General features: G+C 44.3%; 1 protein-coding gene across 2 annotated transcripts in view; it reads right to left on the bottom strand.

Moving 5' to 3' along the window:
• Window positions 1–425: 425 nt before the first annotated feature.
• lhfpl4 (LHFPL tetraspan subfamily member 4) overlaps window positions 426–17817 on the bottom strand; it is a 91440-nt gene continuing 74048 nt past the window's right edge. Inside the window, exons 2-4 of one of the 2 annotated variants that reach the window (XM_003217911.4) lie at window positions 13158–13394; window positions 8486–8502; window positions 426–4269 (exon numbers count right to left, since the gene is read on the bottom strand). In XM_003217911.4, coding sequence (XP_003217959.2) covers window positions 4261–4269; window positions 8486–8502; window positions 13158–13394 — 263 coding nt within the window. In that variant the 3' untranslated portion in view covers window positions 426–4260. The remainder of the gene's footprint in view (window positions 4270–8485; window positions 8503–13157; window positions 13395–17817) is intronic. The other variant, XM_008105548.3, reaches the window with a different exon arrangement.

A 17817-nucleotide genomic window follows, 5' to 3' on the forward strand; every position in this document is an offset into this window, starting at 1 on the left:
CATCTTGGGTTTCCACCTTTAAAATGTTGTTGAATTGAAGTTGTGTTGTAAGTAATGGTTGAATGCACAATTTCTGTTCAGGAAAAATTTCACTCATATAATCTGTATGGATGGATGGATGTTTGTGCAATGAGATTTTTCCATGAAGCCTTGTTCAAAGGCATTGCACTTTGCTCTCTTGCAGCAAAGAGCTCTGAAATGTTACTTTTTTGGACCAGAACTCCCAGAATCTCACAGCCACCACATGCACACATAATTACACACACACAAATCTGACCTGTTTCAAAGTGCTCCTTTCCCCACAGGCCTCATAAATCCGTAGACATAAGGAGGAATCAGCAAGCTGTTGGTACCATGCCTCCCGCCCCAAATCCAAAAGTAAAACAAAAGGACTGTTGTTTTTCCATGAATGCAAGAGGTCCTGGTCCAGTCCAATCCATCTTGAATTTTATGTTTTCTGGTTAAGGTTTTGTGAAACACTGTATCAAACTTTGTTTTTGTACTAAAATACAGATATATATTACAGCTACTGTATTCCTTCCTCCACCAGCCTTGCCATTGTCAATCAGCAGCAATCCCATTTCTCCAACATGTTACACATTTGCATCTTGCCCTCGCCCTCCCTGCCGCCCACCTCCTCCTCCTCCAGCATGGAGTAATTTTACACCCAGGATGCCAGAGAGCCCAGGTAGCCTGTGGAGTTGCCTTCTTCATGCCCCTCCCTCCCTTCTGAGCTCCTTGGTCCTTTCCCAAGGTGTTTTGGACCTCCTTGGAATGACTGAAACCAAAGCAAGATGTGTGAATTATAAAGAGGTCATGTGTACGGATGGACACAACTGGGTCCACAAGATAGGCCAAGTTTGTCTCTCCCTCCCTCCCCATGTAATAATGATTCCCTGATGTTTTGGGAGTCTACATTTTACAGTCCAGCCTTGTGTTTTAATCTGAGTCCCATTGAGTTAAGTAAAGATGACTCCCAGCCCAAGCATGCATGTCAGAGAGTAAGGCCAGTGGCAATTTTTGGTTCTGGATGTAATGGTCTTAGTGGGGACTGCGTCTAACACTGTTCATTTCAAACTGTTCCAAGACAGCTCTACTTCATCTGTGGCCTCTCCTATGAGTGGGTCCCTAGACTTGTGACCTAAAATCTTGCCCTGGAGATACCACTGACAATAGCTTTTGTGAATGGGGATTGGAGCAGCTCAGTCCACATACATTGCCTGCACCCGTTGGTTGCTTACATTCCTCAGTTCGTGTAATTCTGCTCTGGATGTGCTTTAGGACGTCAGGGAAAGAGCAAACGCCTTGAGCTCTTCCAGATGGCATCTCTGCCCTTAGCAGCCAGTTGTCAGTGCATTCAGATGTATTAAAACAAGCTGTAAACTCTGCTCAAAGTGGGATCATGCACTGCTCTAATTGTGAAGGGTCAAAGAGCTCATGGGTTGGCAAACCTAGTGACTTGACCAAGACACTGTTGCTGCTGTGCAAATACACTGATGAAGCATCCTTCCCAAATCCATGCTGGCTCTTTCCCCTGGGGACAAACAAGATATTTTCCTAATTGCCAATCTTTCCACAGTTTAAGAACTGTGTGTGGAAATCCAATAAATGACCATGGTGTCTGGGGAATGGGGTTAACTCTTTACTTCTTTTACTTGCTGGAAAATACCCTCTGAAGCAGCTGTTTATTCTGGTGAGAGGGAACATATTCATCTCAGCATCAAACAGTAGCTTGAGGAGTGGAGGATTCATCAGGGAAGTGCTCTCCTAGCACCAGTCTCCAGCACCGTCTCCCTCCCATTTTCCCAGCAGCTATTAAACAGCTTATGACTCTACCACAGGTCTCGTGCTGTCACTTCATATAGAGGTCCCTGGACCTTAATGCTACATTAGGGTTTTATGCAGATTTCCTTTGCTTGAAGGGTTAGGTTCTAGCACTGTCCAGAGACTTGGTGAGACATCGACTTGTTGTAGGTTATGCACTCCCCAAACTGAAATGGATATCGGTCCACCTCCAGTTATGGAAAAAACATATTTGGATGCAAAAGTAACTAAAGTGCACACAGTGTTTTAAGGGGAATAATGTGTTTTCTGGAGGCTTCCAGTAACAATTCCTTTTAAAGTGTATATTGGAATGGGAACTTTGGGTTGTGTGTGTGTGGACTTCTTAGGCCTCCAGGCAACACAAAATTAGACTTGAGCACTGGATCAGTGGAGAGGTTTGCGGGCTAGTGCCAGTCAACGAGCCACTTGCCAATCTGCAACAATTTTCCAGTTTCCAACTGTAGCCAATGTGCACAAATATGATGCTGGCCTTTTGCTAGTCTGCTGCATTGGATAGCTTAAGAAGCACTGCTTCAGGCTCTTTTTTGTGTCTGTAAATTTACACCATTTGCCAAAGGTCCTACTGCCTGACAAGGGTTAAGTAGCTCACTTCAGGCAGCCGATTTAGGATTTCTCTTAAAACGTTTGACAAATGGTCAATTCAGATTAGTTTTACTAGCATTTGGATTTTCTGCCTTGGCTATTAGAATAAGCTTAAGCCGTGTTGGCATTTTGTTCTGACCTCTCCTTTGGTTACCTGATCTCCCCCCCCCCCCCTCTTTCTCTCTTTCTTGACTCTGACAAAGAAAAAAATGTTTTCTCTACCTCTTCTATGCCCGTAGTGTTCTTGGCTCTGTGAAAAAGATATTCTTGGGGATTGTTGCCAAGGCAGCTGTGCCTTGTGCCACAGCCATATAATGCCAATCCTTACTGTGGGGAGGAAGCTGGGCGGCAGTGTGACCAAGGAAAGGGACACCCCACAGGTTGAAATACTCTGCAACACTAGTCTATGTTTGGCCTCACCTTGGTAGGGAAACTTCCCCTGCACAAGTTTTGACATCTACCTGATCAGGTACCTGATCAATATTCACCCAAAACTGTGGATAGGGGTTAGGCTTTGTTGGGACATGGCTGTCTGGAGGAGCAGACATCTGGGACAGGACATCTATGTCCTATTTTCCAAGAATGGATGGGATGGTGGCAGCTTTTGACTTTTGCTTCTCCTGTCCGTTAGTCCACAACATGGGATATGGTGGAAACCTACTTCTGCAGGATGGACAGGGTCTTAGGACCACATCCTCTCACTTCCAAAGGCATGGAAGTGAAAGTCCCTAATATGCCCAATTTTCTTCAACTCTGTGTCGCCTAGTTGCTTCCACTCAGGAGACAGAGCACCATGTGGTTGAGGTAGGTGGAGTGAGGCATATGCCTCAGAACCAACCTGTGACCACAACCTAGCAAGTTGTCATTCCTGTCCACAGCTAAGAGGAGAGTCTTGCTCCTTACCCGTTACCTCTTTCCTCCCCATGTTCTCATGATTGGGTGGGGCCTGGTCAAGGGTTACATTCAGTGTTTGAAAAGTCTCCCCATCCAAGTTGAGATGCTGGAGCTCACTATAGAGAGCAGAGCCAAAACCAGACAACCAATCCTTCAATCCCTCCACTTTCCCCTCTGTATGCTTGAATGTACGGATGCATTACCTGGGCAGAATGAGTGGAGAATGCAAAGTTCTGGTGGCTGAAATCCCCGAAGAGAAGGGGATTCGGTGCTCACCGTTACCCTGTTCAGAGACGATTTAATTTACACACAAAAGTATATCAAATGGACCAGTCTTAGGTGCTGGGCGGCCCCAGAAGGCTGTACGTACAGGTGAGCAAAGTTGCTGAAAGGTTAAAAATGGGGGGTGGGAGGAGGAGAGATGAGGCAAAGAGGTGGCCCTGGTGGAGTCTATTACAACAGTAGCATCTTGGCACCAACTCTTGATTTTGGGAAGTGAGGAGGGCACTGCAGGGTGGGGAAAAGGGGGGCTGGAACCTGTTGAGAAGACTTGTCTTTAAAAATCCCAGGGGGGCATCATTGCTTTGAAACACAACAGTCGGTGTTCACTTTTCCTTTCCCCCAAAGCGATCAGGTTCATGGTGGGGTTGCATTATCTGTGTGTCAAACTTCCATCCAGCAGCCGATCAGCAGAGGGGAAGGGGGGCATGAGCCAAAGCTGGCGAATCAGGAGGGATGGATGAGTCTCTGGAGGAGGCGCTCGTAGGTGAGGAGGTCAGAAAATTCATAGGCTTTTGAGTTGGGTGGTTTCGTCTTTTGTGTTTCCCTCCCCCCAGTTGGCAGCAGCAAAGGAAAGGCAGTGAGGGAGGTGGGCAGGGATGGAGGGAGGAGTCCAGTCCAGATACCAATGAGTGTTGGGGCCCTCTTGCCTCTTCTACATTATATCCTCTGTGGAGAAAAGACAGAGTGTCAGCGATACATGCTCTGCACAATTCAGGAATAGGCAGTACTAGCTAATTCTGCATGGTAACAAGAGAGCAGACAGGTAAAGTTCTACTTGAGCATGACCCAAATTCGGCATCAAGAAAAGCTGGATCTTTCTTCGTCACATGAAAGAGAGCCTTCTCGGTGGCTGCTCCCACCTTCTGAAACTTGTCTGGTCCCCACCTGCTTTTCTTTCGCTGGTAGTTGAAGACATTCCTATTTAAAATGTGAGTAGGGGTGGGCTTTTTGGGGGCATATTTTAATCTTTCTAACATATTTAAGTGTTTTATACTGTTTTATGTAGTTTCAATCATTTTAATATTTATTGTGCATTTTAGAAATTATTTCTGAAGCCCCCTTGGGTCCCATCCTGGGAGAAAGGTGGCAGACAAATGCAATAAATAAATGCACAGTTTACTGATTTACTGAGTTTCCGGGCTCAATTCAAGGTGCAGGTTATTACCTATAAAGCCCTATATGCTTCGGGCCCAACCTGTCTTTGAGACCTTATCTCTTTCTATAAACTGGCTCGGGCTTTAAGATCGGCTTCTCTCGGTCCTACCACCATCATATAATATAATGATGATGATGATGATGATGATGATGATGATGATTAATAATAATAATAATAATAAAACTTTATTTATATACTGCCCTATATCCTCGAGAGGACTCAGGGCGGTTTCCAACATAGCAAAGAAACCATACAACAAATTAAACATAATAAAGAATAAACATAAAACAAGAACATACAATTCAAAACAACCACAAACCTTTAAAAAAAACCAGTTACAAAATGCTCCATCAGCGGGGCCAGATATGACGACCAGGGCTTCAGAATGGGCAAGGCCAACAATAAAGTGCTAGGCAAGACAAGTGCAACAGAAGGCTGGGAATTGGGTAAAGTGCTGAGCGAGGTCCTAGTTAACAACCTGGGGAGGGAGGCTAGGACTAATCTTGCTCAAAAATATGCAGGAACCACAAAATGTTTGGATCCTTGTGGAAAGAGGATAGTGTAGTGGCTTGTTTGATCTCTCTGGGGAAGGCATTCCAGAGTTGGGGAGCCACCACCGAGAAGGCCTTTCCCTCGTTCCCATCAGCCGTGCTTGTGACGGTCATAGAATCATAGAATAGTAGAGTTGGAAGAGACCACATGGGCCATCCAGTCCAACCCCCTGCTAAGAAGCAGGAAATCGCATTCAAAGCACCCCCGACAGATGGCCATTAAGCCTCTGCTTAAAAGCCTCCAAAGAAGGAGCCTCCACCACGGCCCCGGGGAGAGAGTTCCACTGTCGAACAGCTCTCACAGTGAGGAAGTTCTTCCTGATGTTCAGGTGGAATCTCCTTTCCTGTAGTTTGAAGCCATTGTTCCGTGTCCTAGTCTGCAGGGCCGCAGAAAACAAGCTTGCTCCCTCCTCCCTATGACTTCCCTTCACGTATTTGTACATGGCTATCATGTCTCCTCTCAGCCTTCTCTTCTGCAGGCTAAACATGCCAAGCTCTTTAAGCCGCTCCTCATAGGGCTTGTTCTCCAGACCCTTAATCATTTTAGTCGCCCTCCTCTGGACGCTTTCCAGCTTGTCAACATCTCCCTTCAACTGTGGTGCCCAAAATTGGACACAGTATTCCAGGTGTGGTCTGACCAAGGCAGAATAGAGGGGGAGCATAACTTCCCTGGATCTAGACGCTATTCCCCTATTGATGCAGGCCAGAATCCCATTGGCTTTTTTAGCAGCCGCATCACATTGTTGGCTCATGTTTAGCTTGTTATCCACAAGGACTCCAAGGTCTTTTTCGCACACACTGCTGTCAAGCCAGGCGTCCCCCATTCTGTATCTTTGATTTCCATTTTTTCTGCCGAAGTGAAGTATCTTGCATTTGTCCCTGTTGAACTTCATTTTGTTAGTTTTGGCCCATCTCTCTAGTCTGTCAAGATCGTTTTGAATTCTGCTCCTGTCTTCTGGAGTGTTAGCTATCCCTCCCAGTTTTGTGTCATCTGCAAACTTGATGATCGTGCCTTCTAACCCTTCGTCTAAGTCGTTAATAAAGATGTTGAACAGAACCGGGCCCAGGACAGAGCCCTGCGGCACTCCACTTGTCACTTCTTTCCATGATGAAGACGACACATTGGTGAGCACCCTTTGGGTTCGTTCGCTTAGCCAATTACAGATCCACCTAACCGTAGTTTTGTCTAGCCCACATTTTACTAGTTTGTTGGGTGGTGGGAGCGAGAGGAGAGCCTCCCCAGCAGATCTCAGAGCCGGTGCTGGTTCGTAAAGGGAGATGCGATCACGAAGACAGGGAAGGCCTGAGCCGTATAGGGCTTTATAGGTTATCACCTGAACCTTGAATTGGGATCAGCAGTTTATCGGCAGCCAGTGGAGCTGCTTTAGTAGGAGCGCTATATGCTCCCTGTAGTTAGCTCCAGTTAGAACTGCCTATCTTTGAACCTGCAGAAGTTTCCAGGCTGTCTTCAAGGGCAGCCCCACATAGAGAGCATTTCAGTAATCCAGTCTGGATGTAACAAAGGCGTGGACCACCGTGGCCATGTCCGACAAGGTACAGCCACAGCCGACGCACAAGTTTTAGCTGTGCAAAAGCCTTCCCGGTCACTGCTGACACCTTAGGATCAAGCATCAGCGCTGAATCCAGGAGGACCCCCAAGCTGCGGACCTGCACCCTCAGAGGGAGTGCAACCCTGTCGAGTACAGGTTGCTACCCAATACCCCGAACGGCCCCATGACTGACCAGGAGGACCTCTGTCATGTCTGGATTGAGCTTCAACTTGTTAGCCCTTATCCAGTCCATCACAGCTGTCAGGCACTGGTTTAGGGTTCGGGAAGCTTCCTTGGAATTCAGTGGAAAGAAGTAATAGAGTTGAATGTCATGTCTGGCTGGACCATGTGGACATAAACGCAGCACCACAATGTATGTGGCAAGGTGTGCGAGACCACATCTAGAGCCAGTCTGGATCATTTCTGCTCCAGACTGACTGAGGATTTACAAGACCATGTAAACTTACAAGGTGGTGGTGGTGGTGTTGATCTCAGTTCCACCACCTTCACAGACACATTTGGTGAAGGCTTTGTGGATTCACCCAGACTGTGACCATTCAATGCAATTGAAAGTGGTTTTGAATAGTAAATCCTGGGTGGTGATTATACAAACCATAGAGCACTGATATTTATTAAGGGCTTTCTTTCATGTGTTTTTATGAGAGTTTGTTGTTTGGCCACCGCAGTTTGTAGCTAGCCTCAAACTGCATTAACTGATCAGTGTAGATGGGTACTGTGGAGGTCCTTTCTATGGGAAGTCCAGTTTGCCCTTCCTTCTCTCTTTTTGCTGGCATATGAAATATCTTCATTTAGTCAAGCTTTTAAATTGTGAATATTCATTATGGACCTTTTACATATGTTAGTGGTGGATTGTTTTTTAATCTTTTAACTCTATTATTGAAATAATAATGGTAATAATAATAATAATAATAATAATAATAATAATAATAATAATAGATACCTCAATTTTCTCTCAAGACTGGAACTCAAAAAAGCAAACCTTGATCTTGCCATTTTATATAAGAGGCAACATTTTATAACACCATTATATATAATGGGACTTGTGCATCTATGGATCTTGGTATCCATGAGCAGCCCTGGAACCAAATCCGAGTTCATACCAAGAGGCCTACTGCATTTAAATTATTGCAAGCCACCTTAAATCTCATTTTGGGAGACAAAGAAACAAATAAAGAGTGTTGAATGGACAACTGTAACCCTGGGGACCATGGGATCCAAGGGTTGGAGCCACACAAGCCAGAGCTTCTGTGACGTGTGACATCAATTCCATAGATAGTAGAGAGAGACAGACAGGGGTTGAGACAACTCATTCATGTGCATCTATTCTGCCTTTCACTCACTGCACTTGCACTCAGTTTCACACGAAACTTTTTTCATACCCTTCTCTCTGTCACATTCGCTCTCGTTCATGTACTTATTCATTCACACTGATTTTCTCAGCCACACGTCTTTCTTCTCCCTCTGGACAAACAGTGCTACAATCTCCTCTGGACATAATACAGACATGTGAAGGTGGGACATGACAAAACTAAACTAGGACGCCCCACATACACTAAAGGGAGGAGGGTAACAAAGAGGAGGCCACATCAATACATAAAACTTACCGCAGTGCCAACAAAATCTGTTGAAAATATAAAAAGAGAAAATTAGGATGCCATGCTGTTGTGTCAAGGTCCTCTAAGGCCCCATCTACAGTGCCATATAATGCACTTTCAGAATGTGGGTAAACTGTATTGAACTGGATTATATGGCAGTGTAGATTTATATAATCCAGTTCAATGCAGCTCAATCTGCATTATGAGTCTACGGCTGGATCTACATTGCCATATAATCCAATTTCTGAATCCAGATTGTCTGCTTTGGACTGGATTATATGAGTCTACACTCTCAAATAATCCAGCTCAAATCATGATGGCCTTGAGCTTCTAATCCCAGCAAATATGGAAGGCTGACTGTATTTCCACACTCAAGGGTTTCCTCAGTCTCCTGGCTGCCATCTGGAACATGTCATAGTTGTGCCACAGGCTCTCACGGGATGTTACCTGGGATAGTTTGCCTCCTGGCTGGTCCACTCTGACTTCAGACCTATCCCATGCCATATTATTTAGAAACAGAGGCTGTGGAATTCACTGAGCTTCACTCCTGGTAACTATGGCTGAAGCATGTAGTCTTAGTTTAAATTCAGTAGCTCTGTACAGTCGGCTGGGATTAAAGCAGGCATGGGCAAACTTCTGCCCTTCAGGTGTTTTGGATTTCAACTCCCACAATTCATAACAGCTTACTAAGTTTGCTGGTGTCTGTTTTAATGAGTTTGTAAAATTGCACTGGAAGACCTAGAGATTCCCAGAGAGGTGTTCTCTTTAGGAGTCTCTAGGACAGTGGTTCTCAACCTGTGGGTCCCCAGGTGTTTTGGTCCACAACTCCCAGAAATCCCAGCCAGTTTACCAACTGTTAGGATTTCTGGAAGTTGAAGGCCAAAACATCTGCGGACCCACAGGTTGAGAACCACTGCTCTAGGTCCTCCAGACTAACTGAAGGAAGTTGACAATGGAGGACCTAGAGATTCCTCTAGAGAATAATTTTTACCATAACCATGAATAATAAAACCCACAAAAGTCAAAACTGCAAATGCTTTACTGGATAAGCACTTCTTTTATTCACGTAGCCCCCAAACTTGGGCTTTCTAATGATCTTGGACTACAACTCCGAGAAGTCTCAGTCAACTTGGCGAACCATAAGGAATTCTGGGAGCTGAAGTTCAAAACAACTGGAAGACCAAAGTTTGGGAAACACTACCTACAACTCTAGGACTCTAGGAATCTGAGCCTGGCTACAAGGATCCTTTCACACTGCACAGTTATGGCACAATAACTTTAACTGCCATGGATACATCCTGTAGCATCCTGGGATTTGCAGTTTAAGGAGGGTTGCTTAAAAAACCATCTGGCTGAGAGCTCAAGTACCTCAATGAACTACATAGGATGTAGGGCTAGCCACAGGGGGAGGTGGGTAATAAAATAAGAATAAGAATTATTATTATTAAAGGCCCCACCTACAGTACCATATAATGCAATTTGGAACTACTGTACATTATATAGTCAGTAGAGACACATATATCATAGTTTCACTTCAGTGAACTGCATTATATGAGTCTACACCAGGCATGGGCCAACTTTGCCCCTTCAGGTGTTAACTCCCAGAATTCCTAACAGCCAGGAGGCTGTTAGGAATTGTGGGAGTTGGAGTCCAAAACGCCTGGAGGGTCCAAGTTGGCCCATGCTTGGTCTACACTGACCATATAATGCAGTTTCAAATATGGCAGTGTAGATGGAGCCAAATTGAAATCATAACCTTAAAAGAAGGGAAGCAGCAATAGAACAGTAATAGTAATTCATGGCATCCTACAGCCAGCACATCCATATTCTGGAAGTTGTAGTAAAAGGAGCAACTTTACCAAGTTCTGATTTATTTCCAACAGGACTTCAAATCTATTACATGTTGGATATGACTGGCACCTCTTCAGCCGGGCTCCTGTTGCTCCAACTTTGACAGCAATTTAATCTGCATGAATTTCATAGTTGAGGCTTCCAGAGCAGGAAGACAATGGCAGGAACATGAGAGGCTGCCACATACTGAGTAAATCTACTGGTCTTTTTTAGTTGCTATTGTCAGCTCTGACTGACAGTTACTCCTCAGGTTTTCAGGCAAGAGTCCCTCCTTGCCTAACTAGAAGAAGCCAGAGACTGAACCTGGTATTTTCTCCATGTAAAGCATGTTCTTCCCAGCTAAGCCATGTCCCTGGAGCAATCATTATTACCAATTACTTGTTGTAAATCAAGCTTCCATTAAAGGCCTGGAGGCGGATTCTGGCTGGAATGCTGGGGACTGATAACTGTATGGATATCATGCCCGCTCTTTCTTTCTTTCCTTCTTTCTTTCTTTCTTTCTTTCTTTCTTTCTTTCTTTCTTTCTTTCTTTCTTTCTTTCTTTCTTTCTTTTCCTTTTTTGAAAGGAATGGGAGGATTTCTCAGAAAGCTGGCATGTGGTTAGAGCAGACAAGGGCAAACTTGGGCCCTCCAGGTGTTTTGGACTTCAACTCCCACAATTCCTAACAACCTCATGTCCCTTCCTTTTCCCCTTGGCCGCTTAAGTGGCCAAGGGAGAAAAGGAAAGGGTCTGAGGCTGTCAGGTGGGAGTTAAAGTCCAAAACACCTGGAGGGGCCAAGTTTGCCCATGCCTGGGTTAGAGTATACATTCCTTCTTTGCAAAAGTCCTGCCAAGGTTCTGGTTTTTAGGGGTTATCAGGTAGCAGTAGGCGAATAGTTAGAGTGGCCTTGTACGCTGCCAAGAAATAGGACAAAAAGAGGCATGGATTGTATACAAAGAGCAGATGTTAATGTGCATATACAGCTAGGACTTAAATAGAAATACAGTCCAACTCTCCTTTCTTGGAAAGCTTGGAACCAGCAACCAGATATGTCTGCTTGCTCATTCTCCTGCGTATAGACAAGGGGAGGCCAATAGCTGCTCTCCTTTCTTGTGATTATTTGCCTTTAGGCCAAATGTGGACCAGGCAATCTTTCAGATAGAAGATGAAGGCAACTTGTCTTCTGATGGTCTGGAGACAAAGGGTACTTCTGTAGAATTAAGCTTGACATCACTTTAACTCAAAGCTATGGACTTGTGGTAGTTGTGGTTTGGAGAGGGCACCACCAACATTTGAGCAAGGAGGCTAAACATTTTATAAACTAGTTTCCATGATCCCATGGCATTGAGCCATGGCAGTTAAAGTGATATCAAACTGCACTAATGCTACAGTGTAGATCTACCTAAGGCAGTGGGTCCCCAGATGTTTTCTCCTCCAACTCCCAGAAATCCTAATAGCTGGTAAACTGGCTGGGATTTCTAGGAGTTGTAGGCCAAAACACCTGGGGACTCAGAGGTTGAGAAGCACTGACCTAAGGACATGAACAAATAGATTCAAATTACAGGGAGATCCTCCTAAGCATTTTGAATGATGTCTTGATGGTCAGGATTCTTTCCCAGTGGAACAGACAGCATCAGAAAGGATCTTTGATGGCCTTCAACAAAGGTTGGGTGGCCTTATTTTGGAAATGCTTTAATGGCCTATATCTACATGGCAGAAGATGGACTAGATAGCCTTTTTCCTGAGAGTCCAAGCTTCCTTCTCTTCTCCACAACATACACTCATACACAGTGGATTCATGGGTTTGTTGCATATTCCTTGACATCCACACAGTCTGGAGGTAGGGGAATCCATCTAAATCAGTGGTTCTCAACCTGGGGTCCCCAGATGTTTTTGGCCTACAACTCCCAGAAATCCCAGCCAGTTTACCAGCTGTTAGGGTTTCTGGGAGTTGAAGGCCAAAAACATCTGGGAACCCTGGGTTGAGCACCACTGTTCTAAGTGTTTCTTTTGATCTGGTTGTTGCTGGCCAGGTAGAGGACAGTTTCACTCATCTCTTGGTTCCCTCCCAGCTTTACTCTTTGACTGTTGCTCCAGCATTTGGGTTCCTGCTGGCGAGGCTGCCTTTCCTTAATCTGAACAGATGGTCCCAACCCGAAGGCCAGGAGATTTCTTCTGATTAATTACATTTCCAATTAGGCACCTTAGGCTGTCCTGGCTTCAACCCAAGCCCCAGCAAAACCAGGGGAAGTGAAGCAAGTAAAAGCAAGGACCTGCAGCTCCAGTTCCACATGCTGCCGCCTAACAATCCAGGGATGTAGTTACAAGGGATGGGGGAAAATTAGAGTATTTCCTCTTCAATCACCAAATTTCTAGCATTGCAGGAACTTAAAACTTCAGTTGAGCATTTAGATACATAGTGTAGGTATCCAAAGTAATGAGGTACGAAATGCTACGAAGGGAACGCAAACACACACACACTCACACAAAATATGACTGAACAATGTTCAGTGTGTTGTTTTCTGCAATGTGAGAGGACTGAACAGAAATGCTTATGGGGGGGATATCATTTGGGGAAATTCCCTCATATTCTTGCCCCAGATTTACACTCCTGCTGGTTCTACCACATTTTGGCTGGGTGGGCTATCGAACCTGAAACTCTCCATAAAGGTGTATTAGCAAGGGCTGCAGGAATTACTGTTGGGGGGGGGGGGGGCTACAGCTCCCAGAATCCTCAGATGTGTAATGAACAGCTGGGGATTCTGGGAATCAAAGCTACTCCCAAAAGGAAATTTTAAAAACCCTTCTGTGGTGGGTGGGTGGGTGAAGATTCAGCAGGTATCACTCACCTTTGTTCTCTGTTTTGAGTTCTTCATGAAGCAGGTCGTTCTGCCGATTGCCAAGGACAAAGGCCAGGAAGGAGAGAATGAGGGCATTCAAGATGCCAATGATGGCTAGGATGTAAGCCCAGCGCACAGAGCAGTCACCCAGTGAGTACTTTCCCGTCTTCTCCCCACACATGTCCCTCACGGTCTCTGAGTCCCAGCCATCTGGGAATATCATGCAGCCCAGCACCAGGCAGAGAGCTGGACAGATAAAAGAAACAGGGAAGGAAAGCAGTTAGTATCAGAAGATTGAGGTCAGAAGATTGAGGTTCAGAACAAGGGTTCAGCGGTTTTTTTAAAAATGCAAATATACACAAGACAATGTCCAAAGAGGATCCAAACATGTAGGCAAAACTCTGAAATTCATTGGGGCACTCCAAGATCCATCTTATGCTTGCAAAATGATCCCTAGTGCTTCTTCCTTTACTGAACCCAGCTTGGGTATGTCATTTCTTGCTCCATGTATCCACTGGTCAATGTAAACCCTGTAATTTATCTCTTCTGAAAAAGGAAATGCAAAATGTGGTGAAATGCAAAAGCTTAGTTTATCCTGGAAGAATTTAAAAGAAGCATCAATCCCTATTCAATCCACTGTGGCACCACTTCTGGCCTTCTTGAATGCCTGGGTGGGGAAATCATAGTGGTGGCCATGGATGGTTGGCCCCAAAGTAGGATAGGTGTTTTCTCCTTTCCACAAAATAACCCACAATTTACCTGCAGGCCATATCAAAATCCATAATTTTGGTCCCAAAACCTGCCTTTGACTTATAGTTCTCATCCCGGTACATAAACAGATAAACACATACATTTAGGGTTCCAACTCTATTTCTGTCACCTTTTACTTTTGCTTCTCATCTAATGTAGGAGACCTTACCAGTAGCACTGCTCTCATCAGCATAGCTTTTTGCCTTACAGGAACACCCAATCCCATCATCACAGAAAGGTAGTACATTGGTAAATGTTAATTACTCAACTAAAATATATATTACTTCCAAGAAAATTTGTCGTTTATTTCTCTCTCTCAATCTCTCCCCGCCCCCCATACACACACATAAAATGGTAATTCCTATATCAATGGAATATGGAATCAATTCTAGATTTTAATCTGAACTTTAAGGAGCTATCCAAGGTGTTCAGCCCTATTCCCCAAATAAGTACAATAGAGTGGATAGTTCCTTTACAATGTGGACTAAAACCCAGAGTGGATTCACTGATTGGCTGATCTTGGAGCACCTAGGCCCCTCTGCAACTGCCCCTCAACTAGGAGGATTGGAAAAAACAAAGAAAGGGTGGCCAAGGACACTCTTGTCTCTGCAAATCCAAAGGCCCTGTGTTTCAACTCATGAGCTTGGCCTCCAGGGCATCCTTGTTCCAGAGCAGTACAGGTGTGATCAAGAGTCTCTCCAGCAAGGCTGTGTATAAACAGAATCCCCAACATGTGCCTGAAATAACCCAAATTCTTCTCTAATAGGAAACTGAGTTCTGCTCCCCGCCCCACGACCAAATTATATACACATCAAATACATTTTCCATGCACGTGTGCACATATTCTCATGCTTGCTGGAGGGAAGAGTAAGGCACTTTTCTGAGCATTCGCATCTTGCTACCCTCTCATCATGAGAAGCCTTGCTAAACTCCCATGGATGCTTTCTTTTGGGTACTCCTTTTATATCCATAAGGGTTAGAGAAGTTATTTTTAAAGGATAGAGATGAGCATCTCAGAGTGCTGCATGTGTAATGATGTTGCAGATGGATATGATTTTACAGCAGAGCTCGGCAAATTGTGGCTTTGCATTCACCCCAGGACGTGCTGGCCATCTCTAATGGAAATTACTGTTCAAAAAACATCTGGAAGGCCACAGCTGCTGAACCTACGTCTATATCCGGTGGCTTTGCAAGACAGAAACCCCGTGATACACTGCAAAAGTATATTTTTCAGTTGAAAATAAGCTGAAAAATACTCCCTAAAAGTGACTAAAACTTGTTTTATGTGATTTTATCTGAGTTGGTTGAATAAGTGTTGGTTTAATTCTATTTTAATATTTATAGTAAGTAAAGGTAAAGGTTTTCCCTTGACATTAAGTCTAGTCATGTCCAACTCTGGGGGTTCGTGCTCTTCTCCATTTCTCAGCTGAAGAGTCGGCGTTGTCCATAGACACCTCCAAGATCATGTAGCCAGCATGACTGCATGGAGCACTGCTACTTTCCTGCCTAAGTGGTACCTATTGATCTACTCACATTTGCATTTTTTTTAACTGCTAAGTTGGCAGAAACTGGGGCTATCAGAGGGAGCTCACTTCGCTCCCTGATTCGAATTGCCAACCTTTTGGTCAGCAAGTTGGAGCAGCTCAGCGGTTTAACCCACTGCATCACTGGGGGCTCCAATATTTATAGTAAGTTTAAATAATTGAATTGTTTTTAATGTTGCAAGAGCTGCTTTGGATCTTGAGCAAGAGAGGAAAATAAGGTCGTCGTCATCATCATCATCATCATCATCATCATACACCTTGGCATACACACAAGCAAAAGATTTTGAAACAGTTGAAAAGCAGCTCACTAATGCCTTGAAAGATCTCTCCAGCTACTACAAAGAGAACCACCTGAAGCCTAACCCTGCCAAGACACAAGTGTGTGCTTTCCACCTATGTAACCGCGAAGCCAACAGGAAACTGAAAGTTACTTGGGAAGGCCAAGAGCTCGAACACTGTTTCCATCCTAAATACCTTGGTGTTACCTTAGATTGAACACTAACATATAGGAAACACTGCATGAACACCAAGCACAAAGTAGCTGCACGCAATAACATCCTGCGGAAACTGACTGGCAGCGCATGAGGAGCAGACCCACAAGTAATAAGAACATCAGCCCTGGCCTTGTCTTTCTCAACTGCAGAGTATGCCTGTCCTGTTTGGCACAAGTCTGCCCATGCAAAGCAGGTGGACATACCGTGTTTCCCCGAAAATAAGACAGTGTCTTATATTAATTTTTGCTCCCAAAGATGCACTAGGTCTTATTTTCAGGGGATGTCTTTTTTCTCCATGAAGAAGAATTCACTTTTATTAGTGAACAAAAATTGAACATTTTATATATACTGTACAGTAGTTGTCATCACAAACCAGCATGACCAGACAAACTGTGAATCCTATCAATAATTTCTTGTTACTACCAATATTTCCATGTACAACACTCTATGGTACGTACATTTACCGACCCTGCATGCTCTGGTGTTCTGTTTGGTGGGCATGTTTCCAAACAAAAACTTTGCTAGGTCTTACTTTCGGGGGAGGCCTTATATTTAGCAATTCAGCAAAACCTCTACTAGGTCTTATTTTCTGGGGATGTCTTATTTTAGGGGAAACAGGGTAGCACTGAATAAAACATGCATAATCATCACAGGATGCCTTAAACCTACACCTGTTGATAAACTCTACAAGTTAGCTGGCATTGCCCCTCCTGACGTGTGACGGGAAGTTGCTGCTAACGGTGAGAGAAAAAAGGTTGAACATTGTGAAAGCCACCCACTACATGACTATCACCCTCCTCCCACCAGACTCAAATCAAGGAAGGGCTTCATGTGAACCACCACTCCTCTTGATGTTCCTCTAGCAGCAGCAAGGGTGTCTCTCTGGGCAGCTAAACCTGGCAATTCTAACTGGATCGCCCCCCAAGAGGGTCTTCCTCCAGGGGCAAACCAAGAATGGGCAACTTGGGAGTCCCTGAACAGACTCAGAAGTGGAGTGGGCAGATCTAAAGACAACTTGGCAAGGTGGCACTACCTGGAGGAATCCTCCACCTTGTGTGACTGTGGAGCTGAACAAACAACTCAGCATATGTATGCTTGCCCACAATGCCCTGCCTCATGTACGGAGGAGGAGTTGTTTAAAGCTACAGACAATGTGGTTGCTGTTGCCCGCTTTTGGTCCAAAACTATTTAGTTGCTTGTGATTTCTTTTATTTATTTATTTATTTCCATTATTTGAAATGTATTTGCTGTACAATGCTTTTGACACGAAATAAATAAACCTTGGCAACACTGGATATATATGATAGTTTTTAGATATGAAAAGCACTCACAATTTTAGGACGCACCCCATTTTTAGAGATGTTTATATGGGTGGGGGATGTGTCTTATATATATAAAAATATTATTATTATTATTATTATTATTATTATTATTATTATTATTATTATTTCTTACTTGCCTCTCCCCATGGATCAAGGCAGAGAACAACAAATAGACAAAACATTCCTAAAAAAATTCATAAAACCAGATAAAACACATAACATCCGTGTAAAAGAACATGTAAGGCCAATACAGGTTGACCCCTTATATACTTCCACAGCTCACTTCCTGCAGTCAGTCTGCATACATCAAATTCAAATTCAGTCCATGTCCACAGGAGGTTGATGTTGCCTCCTGCCATAGTGATACCTGGCTCTGCATCCCTGATCCCTCTGTGAGCATTTGGCCAGCGTCTTTCTGCCATTTCCTACGTGCAACGCAATGGGAGCAGAGGAATTTCTGCCTTGACCTGAATGGAGGAATGCTGCTGGCATATTAAACCTGCCTTTTAAAAAGGTGTGTAGAGCCCAGACAGGTCTGTGAGTCATCGCAGCTATTCTT

Source organism: Anolis carolinensis, chromosome 2, assembly GCF_035594765.1.
Source record: "Anolis carolinensis isolate JA03-04 chromosome 2, rAnoCar3.1.pri, whole genome shotgun sequence".
Lineage (NCBI taxonomy): Eukaryota > Metazoa > Chordata > Lepidosauria > Squamata > Dactyloidae > Anolis > Anolis carolinensis.